The 26,876-nt window shown below is 44.0% G+C and overlaps 1 protein-coding gene across 7 annotated transcripts in view; it reads left to right on the top strand.

Moving 5' to 3' along the window:
* ENTPD5 (ectonucleoside triphosphate diphosphohydrolase 5 (inactive)) overlaps positions 1 to 26,876 on the top strand; it is a 786,147-nt gene that overhangs the window by 427,413 nt on the left and 331,858 nt on the right. For all 7 annotated transcript variants that reach the window (XM_069637650.1, XM_069637644.1, XM_069637649.1 and 4 more), the window contains 2 exons: positions 207 to 286; positions 580 to 723. In XM_069637650.1, coding sequence (XP_069493751.1) covers positions 207 to 286; positions 580 to 723 — 224 coding nt within the window. The remainder of the gene's footprint in view (positions 1 to 206; positions 287 to 579; positions 724 to 26,876) is intronic.

Here is a 26,876-nt window from a genome sequence, read left to right on the forward strand (position 1 = left end):
GAGCACTGAGGCTTAAGTATAAGAGTATATCCATTTTTGCCAACAACCCTGGTTGTGACCCATTGCAGGGGCCACTCAGACTACCTCTGTCCATGCACAAAGCAGGATTGGTAGCTTTCCCTATCTATGCCCACAGCAGACTAGCTAGTAACTCCTGCAAGTTTACTGCTGCCAAATGCAAATAATTCTGCATTCTTATTTTTCAGGACACCCTCCAGAGTTGGAAGGGGAGATATTTGAGTCTGTGAAACCTGGTCTTTCTGCCTATGTAGATGACCCTGAACAGGTAAGTCCTACACGGCTAAGACTATGCAATACCTCATTGATGTGTGATTGACTTAAATGCCTATAGAATGGGCTGTAGCCCTCAGTTTGCGGGGGTGGGGTCTCTGTGATTGGGTATTGGTTAGCATATTCTTTGAAAACATTCCAACTTCCTGAGCATGGTTGCTCCCATAGTTTAGGGCAGTAAGAAGCGGAGGGTAAGGCTGCATTCCGGAAGCAGGAGAAAGACTGTGTCCAATAGAGCAAAGTGGCATACTGTTGGGAGTTTTGTTCAAGTGTTTCTTTGTATTGCAGGGAGCAGAGAGTGTAAGAGGGCTGTTGGAGATTGCAAAGGAGGCTGTGCCGTCCAGTCACTGGGAGAGAACTCCAGTGGTGCTAAAGGCCACTGCCGGACTCAGACTCCTTCCTGAAAAGAAAGCGGAGGCCCTTCTATCCGAGGTGACTACTTCCTGTTTGCTTGTTCCATTCCTCTCTTCTAAATTTGCCAATCCTAAATTCCTCTCGCCCGCTCATTCTTCTCCCGTTCTCTGTTGCTCCCATCCCAGTATTCCTCTTTGCTTTCTCCATTTGAAAGTAGTTCTATATACGTTTATTTCTGACACAAGGCCCACCAAAACTTTACCAGCATATGCAAGTTATTGCAAAGTAGACAAAACATACAAAAAAAGTACTAATTATAAAATGATGCAATGGATTAAAGTAAGACCTATGCAAAGACCTTGGATGTAGGCATTGCGCGTCATCCCATGTCTCTAAACCGAACAATCGGAATCAGTAATACAAATGTTAAAAATCAAATCATAGTTCATACAAAAGACATAATTTAAAATGTTTAAATAACTAGCTGCTTCAGAATAACCGCCCCAGTTAGGTAATCTCTTCTGACATCCAGATCAAACAGTTCCGTTTTAAACTACTTGTCCTAGAACATTTGCTTATCAAGAACAAAATTGAGCAAGGACATGAGCTACCTGCCTGCTGAGCGAAGAGCGAACACTCTTTTGTGGGTTACCCTATTTGCGTGGTGGTCACCAAATACTGTGAATAGATTCTGACAACAATGTACCGGGACAATTCTGTGCACCTCAATCGGATTTTTAATTGAATTGCAATTAGTGTTCAAGATACACTTGACTAGGAGCAACATAAGATCTATCAGCATTTACACATTTTCACGGTGTAGTACCCAATTCATAGGGAACAAATGTTGAATATTTGTATTGTCTTTCTATTGCTTATATGTCCACTAAAGAGTCCTTGGGAAGGAGACTAGTGGACTTAGTGAGGTAATAACACATACATCCGCACAAATGCATCAAAACAATGTAGGGTTGAACGACAATAACACACACAATATAACAAGTCAACACAACAGTGTTTCGGCCAAAAGATGAGCTGGACTGAGCTTTGATGGTGTGGCCTTCATCAGGACGAGATATTCCATAGACAGAATTATCTTATGAGGTCTGTTGGAGTAAACAGACGAGTGTTTTAGGAGTGGGTTCATTCGCATATATCTAGCAGAGGTAGAGGACTAAGTACAAAAAGGAACCGGTGCTTACCGGATCTTGGGAGCACGGTGGCTCGAGGAGTCGCAGTGTCAAAGTACACTGGAAGGATTTCAAGGTCCTAGGTGTGGCCATTCCTGTCGGAGTGGGAAGGACACATGGGCTGTGATAAGCAGTTAATGCTGAGAGTAAACAATATGCCTGAGCAAAGTGGAACAGGCTTACTTATGGGTGGCCTGATACCAGGAGACACTTCATGGCATAGGCAGGCGTAGGGCATACGTTGTGGTTGTCCGCGGGCGTGGATGGCTGCGGGAAAATAGACAATGGAGGCTCAAGTAATGAGCTTCAGGGTATTGCCAGTACCGAGGTGCACATGAATGCTGGTGCTGCATGCAAGTTCTTGATTTTGTTGTACCAGGAGCGATGGATGGTAGTGGAGGCACCATACGTGCTGGGTTTTAGGCATTGCATGCAGGCCATTGTTTGTTTGCAAAGGTGCCTATGCAAGGATCGATAAATTAAACGTGTGCTCAAGATGCACTGTGGATAGTGTTCATAGGTGCCTATGTACGTCTCGCCTAGGTGTGGAATATACATGCTGGCACCCTGGTGGAGGAGTCTGTGTTCCCAGGTGCATAGCGTCATGTCAGAAGTTGGTTCTGGTGGAGTAGCTGGTGATTGTGCCTGACATGGTGGAATGGCTATCAAAAAGCCGCGGAGAGAACAGTGCGAGAGTGGAATAAACCTGATTTGCCTTGTGCATTCACTTACCGCGTCGCGGGGGACGGAGCGCTGCAGAGTGTGATCTGTCGGCGGTCGCGGTACCCAGGAAGCGCACAGTGTGAGCCGGGGAGCTGACTGAGGCTTAATAAACCAAGCGGCCATGTTGGGGTGCGCGCATGCGGGGCTGCCCAGGTGAATGCCTGTGTTACTTAGATTGCCCAAGTGGGGCGAAGCCAAGTTGGCGAGTGTGTGTGGGACGTACGTAGTTAAGGCCTAAGTACATGATGACTAGAACATGTGCGGGATGTGAGTGTGCACTGTCCATCCTGGCGCAGGAGGATGGACGCCTATGTGCCGGCCCGGATGCCACTGATTGGCGGAACGGAAGGGCCTGGTATAGACACCCAATTTATTCATTACAGAAAGTTATTAAAAAAGACAGTCTTGCATTATTATTAAGAAGAAGAAAAAAGTCTTACATTGTTATTAAAAAGCACCTATGAACACACCATCCACAGTGCATCTTGAGCACACGTTTAATTTATCGATCCTTGCATAGGCACCTTTGCAAACAATGTCCTGCATGCAATCCCTAAAACCCGGCACGTATGGCGCCTCTACTATCATCCATCGCTCCTGGTACAACAAAATCAAGAACTTGCACATAGCACCAGCATTCACGTGCACCTCGGTACTTGCAATACCCTGAAGCTCATTACTTGAGCCTCCATTGTCTATTTTCCCGCAGCCATCCATGCCCGCGGACCACCACAACGTATGCCTTACGCCTGCCTATGCCATGAAGTGTCTCCTGGTATCAGGCCACCCATAGGTAAGCCTGTCCCACTTTGCTCAGGCATATTGTTCACTCTCAGCATTAACTGCTTATCACAGCCCATGTGTCCTTTCCACTCCCACAGGAATGGCCACACCTAGGACCTTGAAATCCTTCCAGTGTACTTTAACACTGCGACTCCTCGAGCCACCGCGCACCCAAGATCCGGGAAGCACCGGTTCCTTTTTGTACTTGGTCCTCTACCTCCGCTAGATATATGCAAATGAACCCACTCCTAAAACACTCTTGTATGTTTACTCCAACAGACTTTATAGGATACTTCTGTCTATGGAATATCTTGTCCTGATGAAGGCCACACCATCAGAGCTCAGTCCAGCTCATCTTTTGGCTGAAACACTGTTGTGTTGACTTGTTATATTGTGTGTGTTGTTGTCGTTCAACCCTACATTGTTTTGATGCATTTGTGCTGATGTATGTTATTACCTCACTAAGTCCACTAGTCTCCTTCCCAAGGACTCTTTAGTGGACGTATAAGCAATAGAAAGACAATACAAATATTCAACATTTGTTCCCTACGAATTGGGTACTACACCGAAAAAATGTGTAAATGCTGATATATCTTATGTTGCTCCTAGTCAAGTGCATCTTGAACACTAACTGCAATTCAATTAAAAATCCAATTGCAGTGCACAGAATTGTCCTGGTACATTGTTGTCAGAATCTATTCACAGTATTTGGTGCCCACCACGCAAAAGGGGTAACCCACAAAAGAATGTGTTCGCTCTTCGCTCAGCAGGCAGGTAGCTCATGTCCTTGCTCAATTTTGTTCTTGATACGTTATTACCCACCTGGGTAGAGCAAGACATCAACCAGGTGCCCTTCTTGATAATTGCTAGAACATTTGCTGACATCATTTCTTGGTATTGGCTTACTTCTCTGTTGTACACCATTCCCACCCAATATCATTGGAGACAGCAAAGCCTGTGGTGTTCGGTCCGTAGACTTGGAGCACAGCATGGGGGCTTTAACGGTTCGAATACCACAATTAGCCACTTACATCTCTGCCCAGGATACTCTGAGCAAAAAAAGCAAAAAAAAATAATCTCGTGCTCCTGTCCTTTAAAACAGGCTAAATATAAACTAGCTATCGCTAATCCCATTTTTGTAAAATGCGCTTTTGGAAGAGTACCAGCAAGACATTTTAAGTGTAAAATAGTATAATAAAAAAACAGTTCTACCAGTCTTGATTAGTACACAATACCAAAGTAAGATTCTCTTTCTGTATATTGTCGAATGATGGTTTGATCTACACACAATATCACCAATTACCCTATCTGAGTATTTATCCTTGTTAACATGTGTCTTTTCTGCTCATCTTTTTCAGGTTAGTCCATAAAGCATGCAAATTAAGCTGGAATAACATTTTTCTGATACGTTTCACCCAAGGTCGATTTACACCAGCTGATGTGTTCATAATGTCAACTAGATCCGCTTTAAAGGATTCCAATTCCTCCGTGCCCACAATGTAGCCCAGAATAAAATCGGTTTAAATTATGCAATAGAGTACACCCCTCTCAAACCTGTTCCCTGTTTCAAAGGGTTTGTTGGTGTTCCCCCTGGGCAAGAACATCAATTTCTCACCGCCTTATGTTCCCCTTTCCAGCTGACCATCACTTCTGGTTTTTCTCAACTCTTTATTCACATTTTACTCTCCTGTTTTTATAGCCCTTCTCTTGCACTGCTCTTTCTCTCTTGTCCTTCTGTCTCACCTCTGCCACTCACTCTTCTCTCTCTACTACTTTATTGGCATTATATATTAGCAAAATATTGTTGAAGTAAATACATTGTAAATAGATACTATGCATACAATGTCATATTCTTGTCAGAATCCTGGGTAGTTGAACTCGTAGCATGGCCGAAGAGTTCTTCCTACCAATGTATCCCTCTGAATGGGTTTAACATGGAGAGAAATCTATTAATTGGAAGATCGAACACAGCACGAAACACAGGAGAACTGCAAAGAAACAAGGACACTGTCAACGGATTACAGGATAAATTTGACATCAATAGATGGAGAAACTGGAGTCTTGCTAACCTGTCTTGAGTTGGTGTTTGTTGTAATGGAAAGGAACCTCCTTCCACCGACCTTCTCAATTGGCAACCCACACCTAAAACACCAAGTGTACAGAACCGAACGTTCTATGGCAGAACTAAGAAAAGAGTATGAGTGTAAACACAACACTGTGGATTGAATCTTACCAGTTCGTAAAGCAAGAGAAAGCGTCTTGATGATTTTCTGACTCTCAATACCGGTGTGCAGCAAGTTAAAAACAGGAAGGACTACTGATTGGCATGCAGACGCCTAAATCCCGGTTGTGGCTAAAGTCTCTAGTTCCTGGTAGCCTGCTATCCCGCTGGAATGAGGACGCCGACCGGCAATGCACACAATGCGGAAGTTGCTAGTCCGTGTGCAAATGGGTTTGTGGTAAGAGAAACACTTGCAAAGCACAACCAGCATTCTTCGTGAAGTGTGAGTGAAACAATCTGGGTCAAAGACAGTGCAGATAAAGACAGGAGACAAAACTTTGTGACGAATACAGGTCAATTAGCAATCCGGGTCGGAAACCATGTGGGCAAAAGACAGTGCAAAACAGCAGGCAAGGAATGGTCAGGAATCATAAAGCCGTAGATCGTTACCATGGAAATCCATCATTGAAGGCAAGGGCGAGACTAAAGGCAGGTGGAGGTAACAGGCAGGGTCTGGTAATACAAGGTGTCGGAATAACGTAACAAGAAGCCGCAATTTTAAATCAGAAGCACCAGCATGGGACGGAGTGAAAGGTTAAGTACTTTTCGTCATGCGAGATCTCTGACTCCGCCCCATGAACGTAGAGCTCCATACCTTGCGTGTAGAGGATGCCATTGTTTCCATGGCAACCTCCACGCGCATTGCTGATGGGGCAGGAAATGTTTCTGGTTACAAGGCTTGGGTACTTCTGAGACATTAGTTAAACATGAAGAACGAAGAGGTTTGGTATGTACTTCATCAGTAAGGTTCTTGTGCCATAGTTTAGGCAATAAACGTGTATACTTATGAGTCAACAAACGTGGATACTGACTCGTAATCCTTACAGTTCTCTCCTGTTGTGGTCATTTTGGTTGGCCGCTTTTTTATTTTTACAAAACCATATTGCTTTATGCACGGTCTCCTTTGATGTGTAAAGACGCATTTTGCTTGTCTCTCTGCTTTTTGCAGTGATTGTGCAAGGATGATGCAGAGCTGCTCCTATCCTGTTTTACTTCTGAAGACTTAATTATTCTTGCTGAAATGTGGTAAAATAAGTGTCTGCCAAGTAGCGCGTCACAGTGCTGTCGCTTATCTGGTATTCTTTGGAAGTCGTGTTCAGTGCTGCACTAAGGGCTGGTGACTGCCCATAACCCATTCCCTGCTCCTCAAGTAGTACTGATCGCCCACAATGATGTGGAGCGATGCCAAATAACTGGAAGGAACGGAGGACAATTGGAGGGGTGGGGGGAGTGCAGGGGGTAGCTTTGCTCACCCGGAGGACAAAGACGTGTTGAGACACTGTGTCCCTGAACTGTTCTGCCCTGTTTTGAAGGTGCTAGCGTGGGAGTGAAGATGCATCTGTATTCCAGAGTGCGGGACATTTCCTGGAAATGTGTTACTGTCCCTTGCGCATGCTTGGCGTGGAAAACATGGAAGCGCCCATGTCACTGGCAGTCCTGCGCGCAGGCAACCTGGTAGCAGAGCAGCCTTGACTGAGGCGCCATGCCAGGCGCCACCACGGCAGGATCCGCCACCCACCAGGTAGGTGTCAGGCTGCAGCATGTGTAACATGTCCCGAATATCTTTGTATGTAGGGTGATGCAGGAAGAAGTCTCACTCAGTCTCTACTTCTTCAAGTCAAATCACTGACACTGTCTTCCCTGAGCTTGTTTTCTGAGCTGTTTCACCAGCCTTTATTTCTTGTTTGTAGGTAAGTGCACTGCACGTTTAAAGTATTCCTCAGTGGTATGCCGCATTGTATTTCGTTTTTGTCATCCTAGCTCTGCTTTCCGGTCCATTGTGACTTTTCTAAGACCTGTTCTAAGCACCAAGCAGATTTCTTCTCCTGTCTTTGGATTCTTCTGCTTGGAATCTGGGGGTCATTGTTGCAATCAATCTGCAGTTTTATAATGTATTCAAGTGATTGTTTCAAGGGTTTTTTCTGATTGATCTTGCAGTGCCTAGTAGTGGAAGGAGGTTTGGTTACAGCTCTTGACATGGCACAGCAATTTGAAAATGTGCATTTGGATGAATCTTCCTATTTCTGCTCTGCATTCATGATTTGGGCAGTTTCCATGCACACAAAGCAACTTTTTGTAGACATGGTAGTTTAGGATTTCTGTGGGAGATGTGTCCCATTACATATTCCCATTTTGTTATTGCGATACACAGCAAACTTCCTTAAAGTAGGCTAGGAGAGATGGGTCTTTAAACAAGTTTTGGCATTCATTTTTCCAATTGGATCGAAGTAGGCAATTTCTTCTAGATGGCATATCATGTTCAGTGGGTTCTGTCTTCAAGTGCTTTTATTGCCAGTTTTTCAACATTCAGATATACTTATTCTAAGACCAAAGTAAGTGTAGTCTGTAAAATGCATAAGAGTTTTGATTGATCCTTGTTCGATCATGTAATAACATTGGTTTCCTCTGTTCAGGTTCACCTGAATGTTCCAGGTCTTGCAATTTTCTCTGACAAGTTTAAGATTGCTTTGGAGTTATTATTCTGTGGTTGGCTGTATGACCAGGTCACCTGCCTACAGCAGGCATTTCATTTCTAAGCCATTCAGTCTCAGATCTTGAGCCTAGACATCCTCTAGCGATGTTAAGAGGCACGTGATGGAGAAATTGAACATGGTTGGGCTGAGGTTGCACCCTTGTCACTCTGTGTTCCTGTGTGAAGGCCCCAATTTGCATTTTAATCTTCACCTTGCAGTGCAGCTGATTGAGCTGTACATAGGTTTGATTGTTGTCTACTCCCCCACACACCCAGTTGCAGCTCATGCTACCTAAGGGAGGTAAGGGTGCAAGATCAAATGTAATTCTTTTCAGTACTTGTTAAAGCCAAGCAATCGCCCCCTCCCCCTACGCCTCCCGTTCCCTGTTTTTGGTCTTTACATATTTGCTGAGCAGACTGCATGTGAATATATTGGCTGCAGTTTTGTGTTTGGGTGGTAATCCCGTCTGACATATGTACAATGTCACACTCAAGAAGACATTTTGGTACATAAGGCTGCATAATTGCTTGCAGAGGTTACTGTTTGCAAAGATTCCCCTGCGTTTTTTTGCATCAAGGGTATCCGTATCTTTGTAGATGAGGTGATCAACCATTCAGACCAAATGCTTGGAAAGTGATCAGATTGTAGAATGATGTTAAATAACTTCACTGATACTTTTTGCATTTGGTATGAGCTATGCTTCAGCATCTCATTCAGTATTTTATCTGGCCTCTGGATTTCTTCACTTTTAGATCCTCAATTATTGCAGGTTATTTATTTGATTTTGCCGGTCTATAATAAGGTCTTCTGGGAGATTGAGTCCTGGCTCTAAATGAAATTGTCAGGTGGAATATCTTGATATTATATAGGTTTCCAACTTAATCTATCCATGTCAAACCATTACAGATGTATCTGGTTTCTTATTTGTTTTATGCTTTCCCCGGCAATTCACAGAAGTTGTCTGAGCCAGTTTGCTTGTCATGTATTCAATAACAAGAATAAACAATGTGATTCATACTCCCCAAGTGAGAAACTATTTCTGGGTTCACTGAGTTATTCTGGTTTAGGTTAGAAACTCTTAAAGAATTTGTTTCATTTTCTACATGTCCTTTCCAAAACATGTATATAGCTGGTCATTGCAGTTGATCATTGTGTTTCACAATTTGTTTTCAGGTTTTGTAAGTCAAGTGCCTTATGCTGCCCTTATGGCTATTTCCTTTTCCAGGTTGACAGTTTGGTTTGTGTGGGTGTGAGCCTGGTTATAGGCTTTGAGGAATGAACTGGCTAGTTTTATTTGGGGAATGGGGGTAGACTTGAATTTGGCTTTGCTCTTGTTAAGATGGATTTCCAAAATTAGCCTTGGGAGTGGATTTTAGGTGGCCAACCTATTATGGCAAAGACGAAAGACTCTCAAGACCAGCCAAACCCAATCCAGGTAGGTGGCAGAGTGTCCAGCTTTAGACTGAGTAGAGTGTGTGAGTGGTCTAGGGCTACAATAAGTCCACACAAAGAAATACCAACAATTTCAGTTAGACTGGTAACTACAACATTTTACAAGGATTTGATAGGTCTTTAAAATGCACACTAAGCAATGAAACCTATACACAAATATTGACTCTTGAGAGTAGTTTGAAAAGAATAAAACTCAAAACCACTGTTACGGGTAAGTAGTGTTGTAGGTCAGCCAGAGGAGGTGGACATGGCGACCTAGCTAAATGACACTTTATTTGAAGTAAAGTAAAGGAAACCTTCTCTAATCCCTACCACTAAGATGATTTCCACATGCTTTCCATATGCTATAAAACAAACAATTGGATTCCGTTATCCAAGACTGGCTGCCTGCCAGATTCCAGGAGAGTACCTGCACCATTTCATGAACGTGATTACAAGATGGACTCAACTGTACCAGTCCAGTTAAATGCATACTAGTATGTGGTATGAACTCCGATGCTGTGTTAGCCCCAATCCCATTTGAGCCATCTGTTGGTCAATCCCTGGACCCAATTTAGATGACCTGATCACACCACCTTTATTACTATTACTAATGATGAGATCCTTTCCCCCAGGGTGCAGCAGTTGGTCATTCCTTCTGTGGCTTCCAACTGCCACACTAGCTATATCACAGAGGTGTGCACATCTCTGGGGGTTTGAAGGTGAGCATGGGCACACTGTTGGGGAAGGGAAGGAGCAGGGTAGTGGAGGGGTGAAACCCCCTGACTGAAAATGTGAGGGAGCGTCTCTGGGGGGTCCAGGGGCTGAAACCCCCACAAAATTGTCATTATCCTGCCTGTTGAAGGCAGAACAAAATTGGCCTAAAAAAAGCTGCATTTTTTCGGTGCATCCTTCAACAGTCGGGATTATGACATAGAATCAAGGAACCTGCGTAGATTTTAAAGTGGCGGGACTTCTGGAATTCCAGGAGATATAACTGTCATCTGCTAACTAGAGTAGAGCGTGCTTGGTTAAGTAAGGCAGGTAACCATGATCAGTCGTCCTCTTTGGCCTGCACTAGACCTTTTGCCAGTAGTTGAACCTTTCTCCAACCATGAGTTTTTACAGTATATTTTAATTCTGATTTTTCTTCTTCTTGGATGGTACGTTTATTGGAGGTTTTTCCGCATAGGATTGGCATCATCATTCTTCATATTCTTAAAGACTAAAGAATATACAAATATATCAAATCCAAGTGTAAGAAAAGTTGCAATGTCAGCTAACATGAAATCATCAAATATAATACTTTAATTCGCATGCAAAACTACACGGTCATCTTGGTTGAGAGTTTCTTCAGGTCCATAAGATGTTACCAAGTGTGATAGAGAACAGTGTTAGTTTGCTTGAAGTAATTGATATTCAGTTTGACCTTTTTTTTCTATGTGACTAAGTGGTGTTGCATTTCTTGTTGGAATGGTTGAATTGCATATCAAGCAGTGGCTTTATGCTGTTTTATAGCTTGGAAGGTGGCTCTTACCCTAGATTGCTGCTTCTGCTATGTTCGACTTGTAGTACATGGCTATGGCTATATGGCTACTTGACTAGAATGATGGCATTTCTGCATGAGTAACAGCATGTTTTCAATGCATTAACATATTCTAGTCTTGGGATTTTTTCCTTGTTTTTCTCCAGTGTTCAGATTGTGTTTGCTACAGGGGGTACAGGGCTTTGGATTGGAGTTATCATCAATGATTTCATAAACTGCCGGACAACATATGTGATATTATTGTATGTATTTGTAACAAGCTGTACGTGGGGAGCACCATACAGAGAATAAGAATAAGGGAACACTTGCATAGCCTAACAATGCCTGAAAGGAAGACCGCAGTAACTGAACAATGGAACTCGGAACACTCTGGAGACAAAAAGGATAATGTAAAATTATTTGGCACTAAGCAACACAGAAAAGATCCAAGACTGGGAGACAGAGAGAAAATCCTACGCCAAGATAATCTGCAATTTGAGGACCATAACAGAAGGACTCAACACAGACAACCAAATGCATTACTTTTTATGATAACCTAAGCGATATCGGATCATATTACTGAATATGTTTATCACGCAAGATAAAATGAGAACCTCAAGATGACACACGTAATGCACAAACTGTCTAAATATTTATATTGTTTGGCACTGGGGACAACATGTGAATGCAAGTGTAAACACAAGGAATAAACCGTAGACAACCAAGGACCAACCAATGTATATTGTACAAAGGTTTAACAGTACAGAACCTTGGTTTATGCCAAACCTAACTAACCATGCCTATCCCTAAAGCACTTTGAATACAACTTGATACCAGAATTTAGCCTTGAATCTAAATGATTTAAGCAATGACGCAATCCAATAAAAATCAAGAATGAACGCATGATAGCAATATAAGTGGCAATCGGGTACTCTGAATACAACCTAATGCCAGAACTTAGCTTTACACCCGAGTGTTCAATCCAAAAACTCAGTCTAATCAGAATTAAGATAGAACGCATAATATCAGTATCTAATGCAACTAAAGATAACGTCAACATAACAATCAATATAATTGACTAGAACAGATAGGAGCTTATAGGTTTTATATGCTCCATAGTGCCTTTCAGTGGGTATACATATAATACTAATGTGCAATATGTAGATCAGATACTCATACAAGGAGAACATGTGCACTTATAAGGTGAAGCCTCACATTGGTGTAAGTACTAATAAGTCTCACCCAAGAATAAACCTCTTTCATAACATTGGAACCTCCCTTTAGTTTTCAACATTGTCGACAATTTGTGCAATTCATGCTATAACTTATACACGAGCCTAGGCAGGGACCACGATCAGGGATGTTCCACTTATGCCAAGCTTTGATAATAATGATCCCACAATCCTTTAACATAGGACTGTTCAATAATTTTTCCACTTTCTTAATATTAAGCAATTAGTGCAATTTAAAAAATCTAGAACATAGAAACTTAGTACTGCTATGAGAAACCTGAGGGTATTCCCACTCCTACTTCCATGGGATCCTCTACGCAATTGGCCGGGGAAAGTCCACCGCTTTTGGATCCCGACCCTGGTGATGGACAAGCGACGGAATATCATCTGGGTGGAGGGTCCTTTGGGATTAAAAGTGGCATGCCTTCAGGCGAGACATGGTATCCCTCATATCCTAATGTCAACCAACACAGCCCTCCCCCTACCTTTTTGGGTTATTGTAGGTCAACTCCCTTGGGATGCCTGACAATACTGAGACGAGGAAGAGACAGCTGAGAGTAATGAACACCACACACTCTCCCCACTCTAGTACTGAGTCGAGGAAGAAGCAACTGAGATGAATGAACACCATTCACTTTCACCACTTAGGTACTGGGATAAAGAAAATGCAGGAAAGTTATGAAGATCAGGCTATGGTGTCTCGGAACTGAACATCATACCTCCGAGTGTAACTCCTGTCAGGCGATAACCAAAAAGGCTCTAAGGGACCGTAAAGGTAAATTGGTGGTGGGGAGGCTCCCTTCAATGTATCCTTCGAAGATTCCCAAAAAGAGAAAGTCTGAAGAGTCGACATTCTCCTTGACGGAAAAAGTCTATAAGATCTCGATCAAGAAGTGGATCACGCCATTCTTCATCTTCCAAGAAACAACGCCACAGGTCACCTTTGATCTCTAGTGATTCCTCATCCGAAGTAATCAAATGTCCAACCAAGTTGGAATCCTCAGCAAAATGGGATGCATTTCGAAGTGAAATGTTAAAAATCTTCAACAAGGTGGCCCCGTCCCCCTTGAAAGAGAAGTAGAAAGACCATGCCCCTGTTGATCTTCATAAAGACGGCAAAGGGAAGTCGAAGACGAGATCTTATGAATCTTTGTTTCCCAGGCATAAACTGGAGTTACATCTAAGTCTCGAACCAACAAGAAATCGTTGAGGGCTTTGACAAGTCCAGTCCTTTGAAAGTCCCTTTGAATAAGCATAAGAAGTCGACAACTTCGACGGTCTCATCAACGCCGACAAGCCTATGACACCAATTTCGAAGTCGCTGTAAATGATTTCTTCGAAGTTGTCAAAGCCTCCAGTAACAAAAGATAAGATTTTCAAACCCTTCCCAAAAAAGTATTTTTTAAAATATTTAACTTCGATTTATGACGATAACGAACCCTCAGATGACAATGCACCACCATTTGGCTTACAATTTGGTACCCCAAATGTGCCAGATGAATTAATCTCTGAAGAGTCTAGAATAAAAGACTTGTATGAAAACTTTCAGAGAGCCAGTGGTATAGATCTCTCCAGAATTGGAATTTGGGAAGCTGGATCCTTCTGACGGTATCGGGTAATATTGTCCCCATAAATAATGTTGCCATACATATGGTCTCCGTGAAACAGCATAGGCAACATTATTTATGGGGACAATATATGGGGTAAATGGGAACAGGGGTTGCAGGGGTGTTCCCCGCTCAATTTGAATTAAATTGGGGGTTCAGGGGTGTCTTCCACAGGTTCCATATGATAATGTTGCAGCAAAAAAAAGGCGACATTCTTGCATGGCGAAATTTTTGCGGGACATTATCACATGGACCCTTCTGACCATGCTGACTCTCTATACAGACAACTTTTTTTTGGGGTTGGAATAGGGCTGCACCATCATTTGAACAGGATGATCTAGCTGATCTATTGGATCAAGGCCCCGCGGAGAGACCCAATTTCACCTTTTCATATTGCCCTCCAAAAAAAGGGTCATATCTAATTGGGCAACTCCAGACACTGCAGTTGCAGTAAATTAAAACTTCTCTAAAAAATATAGGCCATCCAGCAGTGACGCAGAATATTTATCAAAACACCGACACCAGAGAGTTTGGTGGTTCAGGCAGCCACGTCCACAAAACAATCTGCATACCCTTCTATCCCTCCTGATAGGGAAGACAAGCAAGTGGAAGCTTGTGCTTGAAGAATATTTACTACTGGAAGTATGGCTTTGAAATCAACTAATACTACTTGTGCCTTGTCAAAATGTCCATTTACCCTGTAGGATTGCGTGGCTATGGCGGCTGACCACATTCTGAAAGGAGAACAAAGACGGCTTCCTGGCTATCATCAAGGATGGTAAGGGGGCAGTGGCTGAGGAAGTCCGGATTTGAACTGGATGTACAAGCTAAACTCCTCACTATGCCTTTTGATGGCTCGAGGCTGTTTGGCAGCCAGTCTGATAAGACTGGAATAGCTGCAGACCTCGAAAGCAGCGGCTAAATCTTAGTGCCGCCATTAGACAGCCTCAACATTCCTACCCCAGTGCATCATCTTGGAGTGATAAGTCCTTTTGATTCTATTCAGTTCGAAAAGGGAGAGGACAAGCCAGTCATAGAGGTCAGAGAAGATTCCCTCGTGGTGGACGAGGGAGTGCTACTAAATCAGCCCAATCAGCAGCAGCTTTGCCCTCAGCCACTGCTTCAGCCGCTTCAAAGCCACGATGAGGCGTTAGCCCACATGACCCCAGTGGGAGGCAGACTTTCTCAGCATCTGCAAGAATGGCAGGGCATTACTTCAGATCCGTGGGCACTGGCAACAGTAGCCCAGGGTTACTGCCTTCCTTTTCTAAAAAGGCCTCCGGATCATCCACCGGGGAACAGCTCTTTCAGAATTCCAGATCCGCTCCTTGTGCAGGAAACTTTTACCCTGCTAGAGAAAGGTGCAATAGAACCCGTACCTGTGGCGGAGAGGAACAAGGGTTGGTACGCGCCTTACTTTCTAATTCCCAAAAAGGACGCAGGATTGAGGCCCATCTTGGACTTAAACTTCAGCAAGTTCCTCAGGAAGGGCACATTCAAGATGTTACCCTTTCACAGATACTTCAGGCCCCCCAACTCCAGGATTAGATGGTATCATTGGTCCTTCGGGATGCTTACTTTCATGTGCCAGTCCATCACAAGCACAGAAGGTACCTGAGATTCGCCGTTGGCGGTTCTCTATCAATTTAGAGTTCTGGCATTCAGGCCGACCTCTGCTTTGAGGGTTTTCACCAAGTTAATGGCTGTGGTCGCAGCGAGTCTCAGGAGTGGGACGATTCACGTCTACCCTTACCTGGACGATTGGCTAAACAGGGCATGTTCACCAGAACAAACTCTGGAACACCTCAGCATAACCTGCCACTCTCTCCACAGATTGGGCCTCTCCCTCAATTACAGGAAGTCCCACATGATACCATCAAAAAGATTGCAATTTATTGCAGTTATACTGGATACCACCTTGGGGAAAGCCTTGCTACCTGAGATAAGGGCTCAACACATTCTGCAGTTCACCAAATTCAAGAATGCTCAGCGTCTCCCGGTCTTCGATTTCTTGAGGTTGCTCGGCCTCATGGCATCCTGCTGTATCCTGGTGCCAGAGGCTCACCAGAGTATGAGATCTCTCCAGTGGGCTCTCAAGACTCCATGGTCCCAAATCTCAGGCAGAATGTCAGACCACTTTCAAGTTCCAGGCAGAGTTGCACAGGATCGGTGTGCCTAAGAGGACAACATTCTCGAAGGGAGAACCCTTTTGGCAACCATGGCCGGAGATAACCGTAATTGCTGACACCTCACTCACGGGTTGGGGAGCCCACACCAACAATCGGACAATCAGCGGTTTTTGGTTCTCCATAGGAGTCCAAACTACACATCAAACTATTGGAGCTGAGATAAATCAGACCAGCGCTGAAGGCCTTACTGCCCTCTGTATGGGGAAAGAATGTCCTGATAATGATGGACAATACAGTGGCTATGTACTACCTCAATAAGACAGGAGGCGTAGGGTCATTACCGCTGTGCAGAGAGGCAATGCAGCTGTTCTTAGCAATTCAAGAAGGTATCTCGCTGTTGGCAGTTAACCTAGCCAGAGAGGAGAACACAGTTGCGGACGCTCTGAGCAGGCAGACCACGTGATCAGGAGGTTGAGGAATTTTGGGAAATACATGATCCTAATTGCCCTCGATTGGTAGTACCCGGACCTACTGGACGTGTCTCTCTGCCATCCAATGTGTCTTCCACAAAGAGAGGACCTTCTCTTGCGAGGGGAGGGTCTGGTTCTCCATCCAGAGTTCAAGACACTCGACCTTCACGCATGGTTTCTGAGAGGTTGAGATATAAGGATGGGCACCTCCCGGATGATGTAATGGAGATCTTGCTTTCGGTCAGAAGGCCTACTAAAAAATCTTTGTACCGCTGCTTTTGGAACAAGTTCAGCAGCTGGTGCAGGGATAAGAATGTGGATCCTTTTCTGTGTGATACACCTATGGTGTTATCCTTTTTGTTAAATTTAGCGAATCTGGGGCTCCAGATTGGAACAATCAAAGGTTATCTGGTAGCGCTTTCAATTTTTAAGCGCTCTTCGGAGGAGTCATATGTTAAAATTCCTCTGATTACTCAATTTCTGAAGGGACTTACTAATTTATTTCCATCAATTCCATTCCAAGTCCCTATAATTTTTGAACCAATACATTTGTGCCCATTAAGACTGTTAACTTTAAAAACTGTTTTGCTAATGGCAATGTCGTCAGCCCGCAGGGTATGCGAGTTGCAGGCACTTTCCTGTAAACCCCCATATACTGTTTTCTATAAAGACTAGGTTGTTCTCAAGGTGAAACCTTCTTTTTTAACAAAAGTAGTCTCCGGCTTCCACTTGTCAAAAAACATTATTTTATCATCTTTCTACCCACCTCCTCATCCTGGAAAGGAGGAAGAAAGATTACATAGGCTGGACCCAAAAAGGGCTCCGTTTTTATATATCAAGAATGATCAAATTACCAATTATTCATTGGCTGTACAGGTCCTAAATTGGGCTTAGATGTGACAAAACATACTCTAGCCAGATGGATTATTCTGGCTATTATGGAATGTAACAGGTTAGCGGGTAAAGACCCGCCGGAAGGTTTAAGAGCACACTCTACCTGGGGCATGGAAACCTCTGCTGCTCTTCAGAGAGGTTTTCCAGTAAGACATATGTGCAGCAGCCACTTGGGTGTCTAACACTTTTGTGAAACATTACTGCTTGGATTCATCTTACGGTCAAGATGGACAATTTTGGAAAGCGGTCCTTCATTCGGTCCATCATAACATTTAGGGCCGAAATTAAATTTGTACTTCCACAACCAAAATTATTACTACTTTGGGAGTCTATCAAAAGATGAGGACTACGTGGGAGTATACAATCCATTTGAAGAACAAGTTACTTACCCGAGTAACATACTTTCGATTGGATGTTCCTCCCACGTATTCCTCATCGCCCCTCCAGCCTACCCCACCGGTGAATTAACGTGTCTTTACACTTCATGCTTTTTTAGACATTACGGTCTATGGTATGCCCTGTTATTTCTCTACGGGAGGGGGAAAAACTGAACTGAAGCTAACAGGTGCTGTGTGCGCTACTTATACTGATGATGTCGACAGTCGAACAGAGGCCCTCGAGGGAAATTGACTCGACGAGACAGCACACAGTGCCTTCTATCAAACATTTTCCGAAGCTGCTGGAGCTGGAAAGATATCAAAAGATGAGGAATGCGTGGGAAGAACATCCAATCAAAAGAACGTTAACACAGATAAGTAACTTGTTCATCTCACTGATAACTTAATACACTGGCGCCTGCCCCCCTTTTTTATTAATTTACACTGCAGTGATGCACAATATGCACAATATGTCCTGGCTTTAATAATCCTGACGGACGCAAGGAAACTCCGACCTCTCCACGTTATAGTTAGATTTTAGTTTTACCTGTAAACCTACTAGATTAATGACCGTATTTAAACCAATATGTGCCTTTGCTATTATGCAAGCATAGTGATTGCCTGAACACCCTGATCAAACTAGGATATAAGAACAATAAGAAAAATAGAATGATTATCCTCCCTAACATTCTTCTTCCTCCTCCTCCTCTTCCTTCTGCCCCCTTTCCTTATATTTACAGGTGTACTTATATTACGGGCAATTGCTAAACTGACTTTGATTGCACAAGTAAATGTATAATTGTATTACCATGCAACAAACTTGACAATGTATTCAAGAATGGATATACTGAAACAGTAATTGGGACAACACCAGACCATTCAGTGGTTACTAACATTGTAAATTGTGAATTAACAATTTGAAAAAAGACTGACTAATAATCGATTGAGACATATAAAACAGGCTACCAGGTTTAAAACTTTGATTTGATTCTGTAACGCCTTGACAAAGCGCGGTAACGGGAGAAACATTTGCCCATGCCACCATTAGGATAATGTTGGCTTAAGGTTTCTAATAAGGCGTAGTACGATTTAGGGCTGTGTTTCAGTACCTAAGGACTCTACATTGGTAACTAACCTATTTTTTTATATGAATATTCCTGTTTTGAGTTGCTATTATCTGTGGCGCAGTACGACACCTAACTGCTCTGTATTGTTTTCATTTTCTGACTGACAAAAGTGAATATCAGTCAGTTAGGTCACTGCAGCCAGAATATCTACTTAATTCTTGGACCTATCAGATCCAACAGATTTTAGAGTGACGCAAAGGCACATTATTCACTTTACCCTCAAAGGTTTGGATTGATGGCGTGCATTTTGGGTGGTGCGCGGCACTGAGTTTGTTGATTAGTGTGGGGTTGAAAGCTCCAAATAGGATGGAAGCATTTTTTGCTGAATACAAATTCATTTGAACTCCTAAAAGGATCTCATTATTATTTTTTTAAAACACTTTTTATTGAATTTACATGTTTAACCATTTCCCAACCGGTCCCTCCCCCACTGAGCCCCTCCCCACCCCCCAGTGGCAACTTCTGCCCTGTCCCAGGTCCATTCATTTCATGGACCAATCTCCAGAGTTCATTGTAGATCCAACAGTTTTAAGCGCTGCGGGCACCACATCACCCTAAAGTCATCTTTAAGAAAGGCCAAAGGTTCCCCCAAGTCTCTTGCAAAGTTATGCACATTATTGTTCATGGCATATGTTGCCCATTCGAGGGCTATTCTTTCCCATATCTTCCGCAGCCAGTCCCGCATCATGGGTACTTATGGGCTTTTCCACCTCTGTGCTATTATCATAGCCGCAAGCGTTAAAATCACTCGCGCTTTTTCTCTCGTTCTGGGTTCTCCCACTCCTCAGCCCCCTCTACTACCCAGGAGGATCTGTTCCGGTGGTCTGCCGCCCCCTGTCCCATAGGCCTGGTCCTGCGCCTTCTGTACCTCCCTCCAGAATGGTTACATTTTCGGACACTTCCACCAGATATGCTCCGCCGTGCCCTCCATCCCGCTGCCCCTCCAGCAGTTCCCTGAGGTTCCTGGGCATATTTTGTGTAGGCGGGCTGGTGTGTAGTGCCAGCCGAGTAGAATCTTGTACCATGCTTCTGGTAACTGGGATGCTTTTGCCAACTTGGATCTTCCTCCACAACCTCTCCCATTCTTCCCCTCTGATCTCCCTCCCCATGACCTGCTCCCACCTTCGCATATACAGCCACCATTGTCTGGCATTCGCGTTGTGCAGTATTTTATAGAGGTTGGCTATCGGGATCTAATTTTTTAATCCATGCTTCTTGTCGCCCACTGATTCATGAAAATTTAAAGATGTACCATTTACCCTAAAGTTGCTCTTCTGATCAACAATAATAATATTGGTGTTCTTTCATGTGGCACTGGTCTACTGGTAACAGTGATATAAAGATGTATCTGTGGCTCTGCGTGGGTTCAAGTATGGGACCGGTTCCTTTGTGGATGGTACTTTTTTTTTTTTTTTTTTTTATTCCATCCCTTTTTGTTGCCAATATTTGCATGTTTTTAGGAAGTAAAGGGCTGCTATGCGACCTATCTGGAGGGTTGATTCTAGGTCTACAGCCAGGATGGCAGAGGCCTTATTGTGACAAGGTCTTGCTATAATAGCAATCAACTGTTCAGGGTTTTGCCCTCATCAGGGGTTGGCGCAGTGAAAGTGCTTTATTTAAGTGAGTTAAGATGGTGAACATTGCTTCTTTATTTTTCTTCGTGGGGGATTTCTTGGCATCTTGTAGGTCTTGTGGAAGATGTTGACATTGATGGCCAATGTAGGACTATGAATTCCTTGAGGTAGCTTATGTTGGTTCAGAGTGGTCAAAAGATTGAACAAAAAGTAGGTGCCTGTGAAAGGTTTGCTTGGCATTCAAGGAGTTCTGTGGATTTCAGTGGTAAACATTCCAACCGAGGGCTGGGCAGTGATAGTTTGTGAAATTCTACAAGGCCTTCTTCTGTCGAATGAGGTTGTTCTGGTGTGCGGTTGAGTCATGTAACATTACTGAAGTGCATCTAATTTGTGTATGGGGGATTAGGTAGACAACATCTGCGGTGTGGAATACTGCCGATTACACTTCTGAGCATAAGGTTGGGTAGATGTCTGGTAGATGTTTTATGAGTGAGATGTGTGGAAGATTATGCCAGTTGTTGCTGGGATGTTTATGTTGAGTATTGTTAAGTTGTTTGCATGTGAACATGATGGTTGTGACTGGATGAGGTGATCAATGAGTGCTGTGCATGATTGCTTAAACTTCATTGTGTAGGGATGGGGAATCGGGCCCTTAGCTCTTTTGAACCCTAACAGAACCAAACAGAAGTTTCCCTTGCCATCTTCCACCCTGTCAGGTGATGCTCTGGGTCCTTAGAATAAAGGCAGGAGCAAGCCATATGATCAGCTGACCTGCCTGCTGAATCTTCATTGAAAGTCTGTGCCATTTCTTCCTCTCAGGACGGTTGAATGCATGCTTTCCTCAGTGCTCCAAATGTGTTGGCATAGATACATTTTCTAGATACCTTTTTATATCTACCTGGCGACAATGACAAGGATTATTTACTTAGTGTGCTGTTATTTGCCACAGATGGTCTAAAACTCACAAAATCGATGAATGGTTCAAGGACTTGTATTTTTTTATTGTATTTCTTTTCTTTCATTTTTTTTTCTTTTATTTTTTTAGTTGTTGCAGGGTGGTGATATTTTCTACCGGGTGATTTGCCTAAAGGGATCTTCTAGCTGGTCGCTCAGTCTCCTCTTGGCTCCTGCCATTCTAGCTAGGTTTCCCAAACTTGCAAGGTTAAAAATTACTCACTAGAGAATGGTAACCCCTACTACTAGGCGAACTGCTACTCGCAGAGGCCTTCACCTTACTCCCACTGGGACGTTCGAAGGGGTGCCCCACTCTGATCCTATTCAGATGATGGTTTTTACAAAGGAATGTTTCTATTTTTATCTCAGCCGCTCTCTGCGCATGCTCTCCTTCTTACTTGCCATCACGCCTTTCCCTGATCTCATGTTTCCCTTTTCTAACCCCCTTTTTCTCCCTCTTTGATCTTCCTAATGTCCTGTTCTTCCAACTTCTCCTCACCCCTGCCCACTACCTCTGGCCTTCCCCCTCCTGTCCACCCTACATTCTCCTCTAAGGGCCTATTACCTCTCTTCTCTTTTCTCTCTCCCTTTCCTTCCACCTCTTGTCTCGTCTGTCCCTCCAGTCTTCTCACTCTTCTCTCCTGCCAAACCTCATCACCTACTCTCTCCTAACACCCTATCTTACTTTCACTCCTTCGTTACTCCACTCACAACCCAGTCTCTCTCTGCACCGAACTCTTGCTTTCCCTCTACCCCTACTACATGCTTACACTGCCCCTCCCTCCACTATCATTCACTCACCCATAGACACTCCCAACCACATTTACACTCTTTCCACTAAGTACCTCTCTCACAATACCTCACCTTCACTCCAACCCAAGTGCTCCACGGATTTCTCAATGCTCTACTCCACCCTTGTTCTGATCTTGTCCTCCTACATGCTTCCTGACCTCACCCAGACAATCCCACACACTGCAGTCTTTGCATGATTTTCAGATCTGTTTTTTTCCTGGTTCCCTCCACCCCACTCCCCTATTGGCTGTGTGCTCCATCTGACTCTGTGGCCCATTCAATGTATTTCCCCCTGGTGGTGAGTCATTCCTTTGCAAAGTCATTAAAAAAACCTTTTAGCCTTACACCCTTTTGCTCCATGGCAAATTCAACAGTCTCTGTGATGGCCGCTGCTGGAAACTGGGTCGGCGTCTGTTTTCAGGCTGTGGGGAGTGCTCCTTTCAATTGACAGGTTCCTGATTACTGGAGTCTGCCGGGACAGTGTTGATTTTCATCTGTGGCCCGTTGAGCTCATTTGATCTGGCAATGCATTTGGATGCAGGTGGTTGGAATGGAGGGTGCTTGGCAATGGGTGATTGAAAGTTGTACCACTCATCACATTCACAGTATGTTCGGAGTTTAGGGGTTCAAGGACTGGGAATTGCCAACTCCCTCACCAGTCGGGATAGGACTGGCTCTGACATTCACCCTGGGAGGGATCCCTCTTGTCCCCTGACAGGGTCAAGCCCCTGAACCTGTCAAATAATCCCTGTAGGACTTTGAAGGCGAGGAAATAAATATCACTTACCTTGAATCCTTTGAAGTTTGAGTAAGAACAGCATTCTGTGCAGATTGAGTGACTAATAGTACAGCCTCATCTTGAAGGAATTCTGCAGCAGGCGTGGACCATGAACTCTCATTTTCATTTGGAAGTCTGTAAACTACTGTACAGTAATATTGTGCAATCAAATTCAAATGAAGATAATTTGGTATCACTTTAACAGAATTTGGTATCACTAACAGAATTTGATCTAACTCGGAGGCCAGTGATTGTTAGGCAGAAACCTGTGCAGTTTCTTCTGGGACCACTGCAAAAGATTTAGGACTACAGGTGTTTGGCAGTAAACCCACTTGGTAGCAGTCTGTACCACACAGATTCACTTGGTAGCTGTGGCTGAGCAGTCGGACTTCCCTCAAGAAAAGTTAGGCAGTATACAGAGTATTCACAATAGGTCAAGAGCACACAATAGAACAAGTAAACACTGACCAGGGCTTGGTGTAAAAGAGATATAATTATTTATTTAAAACCACATCTAGAAAAACACACAGGCACTAATAATAAGCAATTCAGAAACACGGTCACTAAAAGATATACACTCCCTTAAAGAATATTAGACAAGTCTTAAGTAACGCCCCACTTATTTTCAGACAGTGGTGAGCGCTTAACGTAGATGTCACTCTAATAGTTTGTTTTTAAAAAGGGAGAGAAAAGCAGAGAACAAATTGAAACAGATCCCAACACTTTTTCAAGAACACAACAAGGGTGAAAGGCAAAGTAAAACCGTGAAGTTAGAGTTCAAGAGGCTGGATCCAAACGAAATGTGTCCAAGGTCACACGGTTGCAGTGCACAAAGGTCCTATAAAGGTTCAAAAGGAGTTGGGCCACAGAAAGGGACCAGTTAGAGGGTCAAGGCGGCCAGCCCAGTCCAGAAGGTTAAGGAGTTATTACCTTGTAGCAATCTTTAGAAAGGGAGGCCTGGCGGACACAGTACCTTAAATTGGTGAGAGCGCTCCAGCCGGGGCAGTTGTTCCTGGAACCGGGTGCAAGTTGGTGCTTCGTCCAGGGGAAGAGAGGATCTCGTCGTGGAGGAAGACAGGAGTCAGTTGCACTGCCAGGGAAGAAACCAGCCGCGGAGTTGCTCAGGTACAAGGAGCGGTCCGTTGATTCACGGTTCAGTGGTAAGTGGCTATCTGGCTGCCGGGGTGCTTGGCACGGGCAGTTCGACCACAAACCGGGCTGGGGTGCGAAGAAAGAAAGGAAAACTGGTTTTGCCCACCAGTCGGGGGAAGAAGCCTCTCCAGCCGGGAGATCTTCTCTGTCGTCTGGAAGTGGTGAGTCTGTTCTGCAGGGCTCCACCGGTGGTGTCGTCGTGGTGGGTCGGCTCAGCTTCTCCCTCGTCGGATTCTCAGGTCCTGTGGCGACTTCTGAAGTTCCAGTCCCCAAAGCCCTGCTTTTATGCAGCATACCCCCATTCACTCAGCCTAGCTGTCAATCAAACATGCTAAGTGGTGAGCCGGCCGGCTCACCACTTGGGCCAATCACACAAGCGTGCGACCTGAGTTACCTAGGTAACTCGGTCCAGGGTGCCTAAACCCCCTCCTACACCCCCTGTGGTACCCAGACAGAGTGGCACCACTTTTGGAGGCTTCTGTGGAGAAGCCCGCCAAAAACTGGAACAAAGGGCTCGACTTGGGTTGGAGTCACAGAAGAGAACACTAACACCATTTTAGAATCGAGTCTTGGCAAAAAATACCAACCAGAGAATTAATATTAATTAAATAAACCGGTGGTATGTTTGAGGCTATGAGAATTAAATAATTAAATTTGGTAGCCTCGAACAATGGGAAAATCCCATAGGAAAATATTCGCGGTGGGATATAAAAAGTAGTTTCCACTGCCACCAGCCAAAACTCGATCAGGGGGGACGGAGACGTGCCCCCCTGTAGTATCCTTCCTCCGTGAAGCGTGCGTCTGCACGCGACTATGCTCGTGGAAGAAGAATGGAAGGGAGAGAGAGAACGTGGAAAAAGGACAGTTGGAAGAGAAGCGAAGCTGAGGAGACGCATACGACGTTGTCCCTTGTTTATTTATGTAATAACTTAAATAAGTATAAAAATAAAGATATATATATATATATATATATATATTAAATTGCCCCTCCTTACTTCAATGGCGACGAGGATAAAAGAAGACGCATTTGTGGCCGTTGAGAAGGATCTCCGGCCGCACAGCAGGTAGGAACGCGGCTCCCACCCAGGCTGTGCAAGGACCGTGGAGCCTCCGGCGAGTTAATTTATTCACTGCTCCTGGGCCCCGCCTGGCGCACACCGCACTGCGTGCTTTCAGGAAGGGGCGGACCCCGGCAGTTAAATTCAAGTCTATTCATTGGCGTGTTAATAATTTCACCGCCCATAGACAGTGCGTGCCTCTGGAGGAGGCGGGCTTGGCCCCAGCTGTCAATCTCAGGCCCATCCATCCACGGCGTGTGTTTATATTTTCACCGCCAATAGACTTTACGTGATCTCAGAGGAGGCGGACCCATCCTTTTCACTGTTCACTGTCGTACGTCTATGCCTGCTTAAATCCATTACGCAATACTCCGTGCCGAGCAATCGGTAATTCTCATCACTCTCTGTGATCTTCCTCTTCACAGTGGATGTAATGCCTGCTTAAATTCATTACGCAATACTCCGTGCCGAGTAATCGGTAATCTTCATCACTCTCCGTGATCTTCCTCTTCACAGTGGATGTAAAATAAAATAAAAAAAAAAAATAAAAAATATATATATTAAGACTCACAGATTCCAACGCCATAGGTTTCAATACTCACATCAAATCCTCATTACTTCTCACACTCTTCCTTTTTCACAGTGAGAAGGGAGAACATAAAGGACTTCGATTTTTCTTACGAAATACAGTTTTAAGCTCCATCCTCGGACTATCACATACAATTAAAATGGCCATGCAAGGAGTGCAACCACCACACATGTTTTTACCAGAAATTGGTGAACCTATACTTTCCTGGAAGCGATGGCTTAAAGCTTTTGAACATTATGCGCATGTAGTTTGTGGGGTAAACTACAGTATAGAGAGGAAGAAGTCCTTACTATTACATTGTTTAGGACCAGCGGGCCAAGAGAAATTTGAGGACCTGCCTGACCTCACAGAAGATGAAACAAGGGACAAGAACATGTATGAAATTGCAATTGCCAAACTCAATAAACATTACGACAAGAAAATGAGCACCATTCTGGAAAGATACAAATTCGGAAAGCGAGTTCAAGAAAAGGAAGAATCTGTAGAACAATATGTTACTGCCTTGAGGAAAATGGCCCGGAATTGCAATTTCAACCAACAACTCGATGAAAGGATCAGAGACCAGTTCATGCTTGAGTGTCGGAGCAGCAAGGTCAGAGAGAGGCTTTGGTCTGAAGATGATCCTACACTTGATATGGTACTTAGATTGGCCAAGGAAGTAGAACACACAGAAACATGTGTTTCTACCTTAGAGAATAGAATGAAAGACGTGTCAGTCAAAGCGTCGATCAGTCTAGTACAATCAGATCAAGAAGAAGAAATTGGAATTATTAGAGGCAACAAAAAAAAGAAAGTGAGATCACAAAGAGACGGAGTAGTACCCAACACCAGCAACTTACAGCGGAGATCTTTCGAGAGTAGAGATGTGTACAATAACCAAGCATATACAAGAAGACCCGGCGGAGTCGAGTCTAGGAGAAAGAATAGACCCGATGTGATGAGGACGTCGACGTCAGGTGCTGAACGTCAAAACAGGAGCATGTTTCCCCAGGATGGTAGAGGAAGGACCAGACAAAGAGGATGTTACCGATGTGGTAGCCCTAGCCACTGGGCTGACAATAAGGAATGCCCTGCTCTAAAGATGATTTGCA

The sequence above is a fragment of the Ambystoma mexicanum genome, chromosome 14, assembly GCF_040938575.1.
Source record: "Ambystoma mexicanum isolate Mex_15411 chromosome 14, UKY_AmexF1_1, whole genome shotgun sequence".
Lineage (NCBI taxonomy): Eukaryota > Metazoa > Chordata > Amphibia > Caudata > Ambystomatidae > Ambystoma > Ambystoma mexicanum.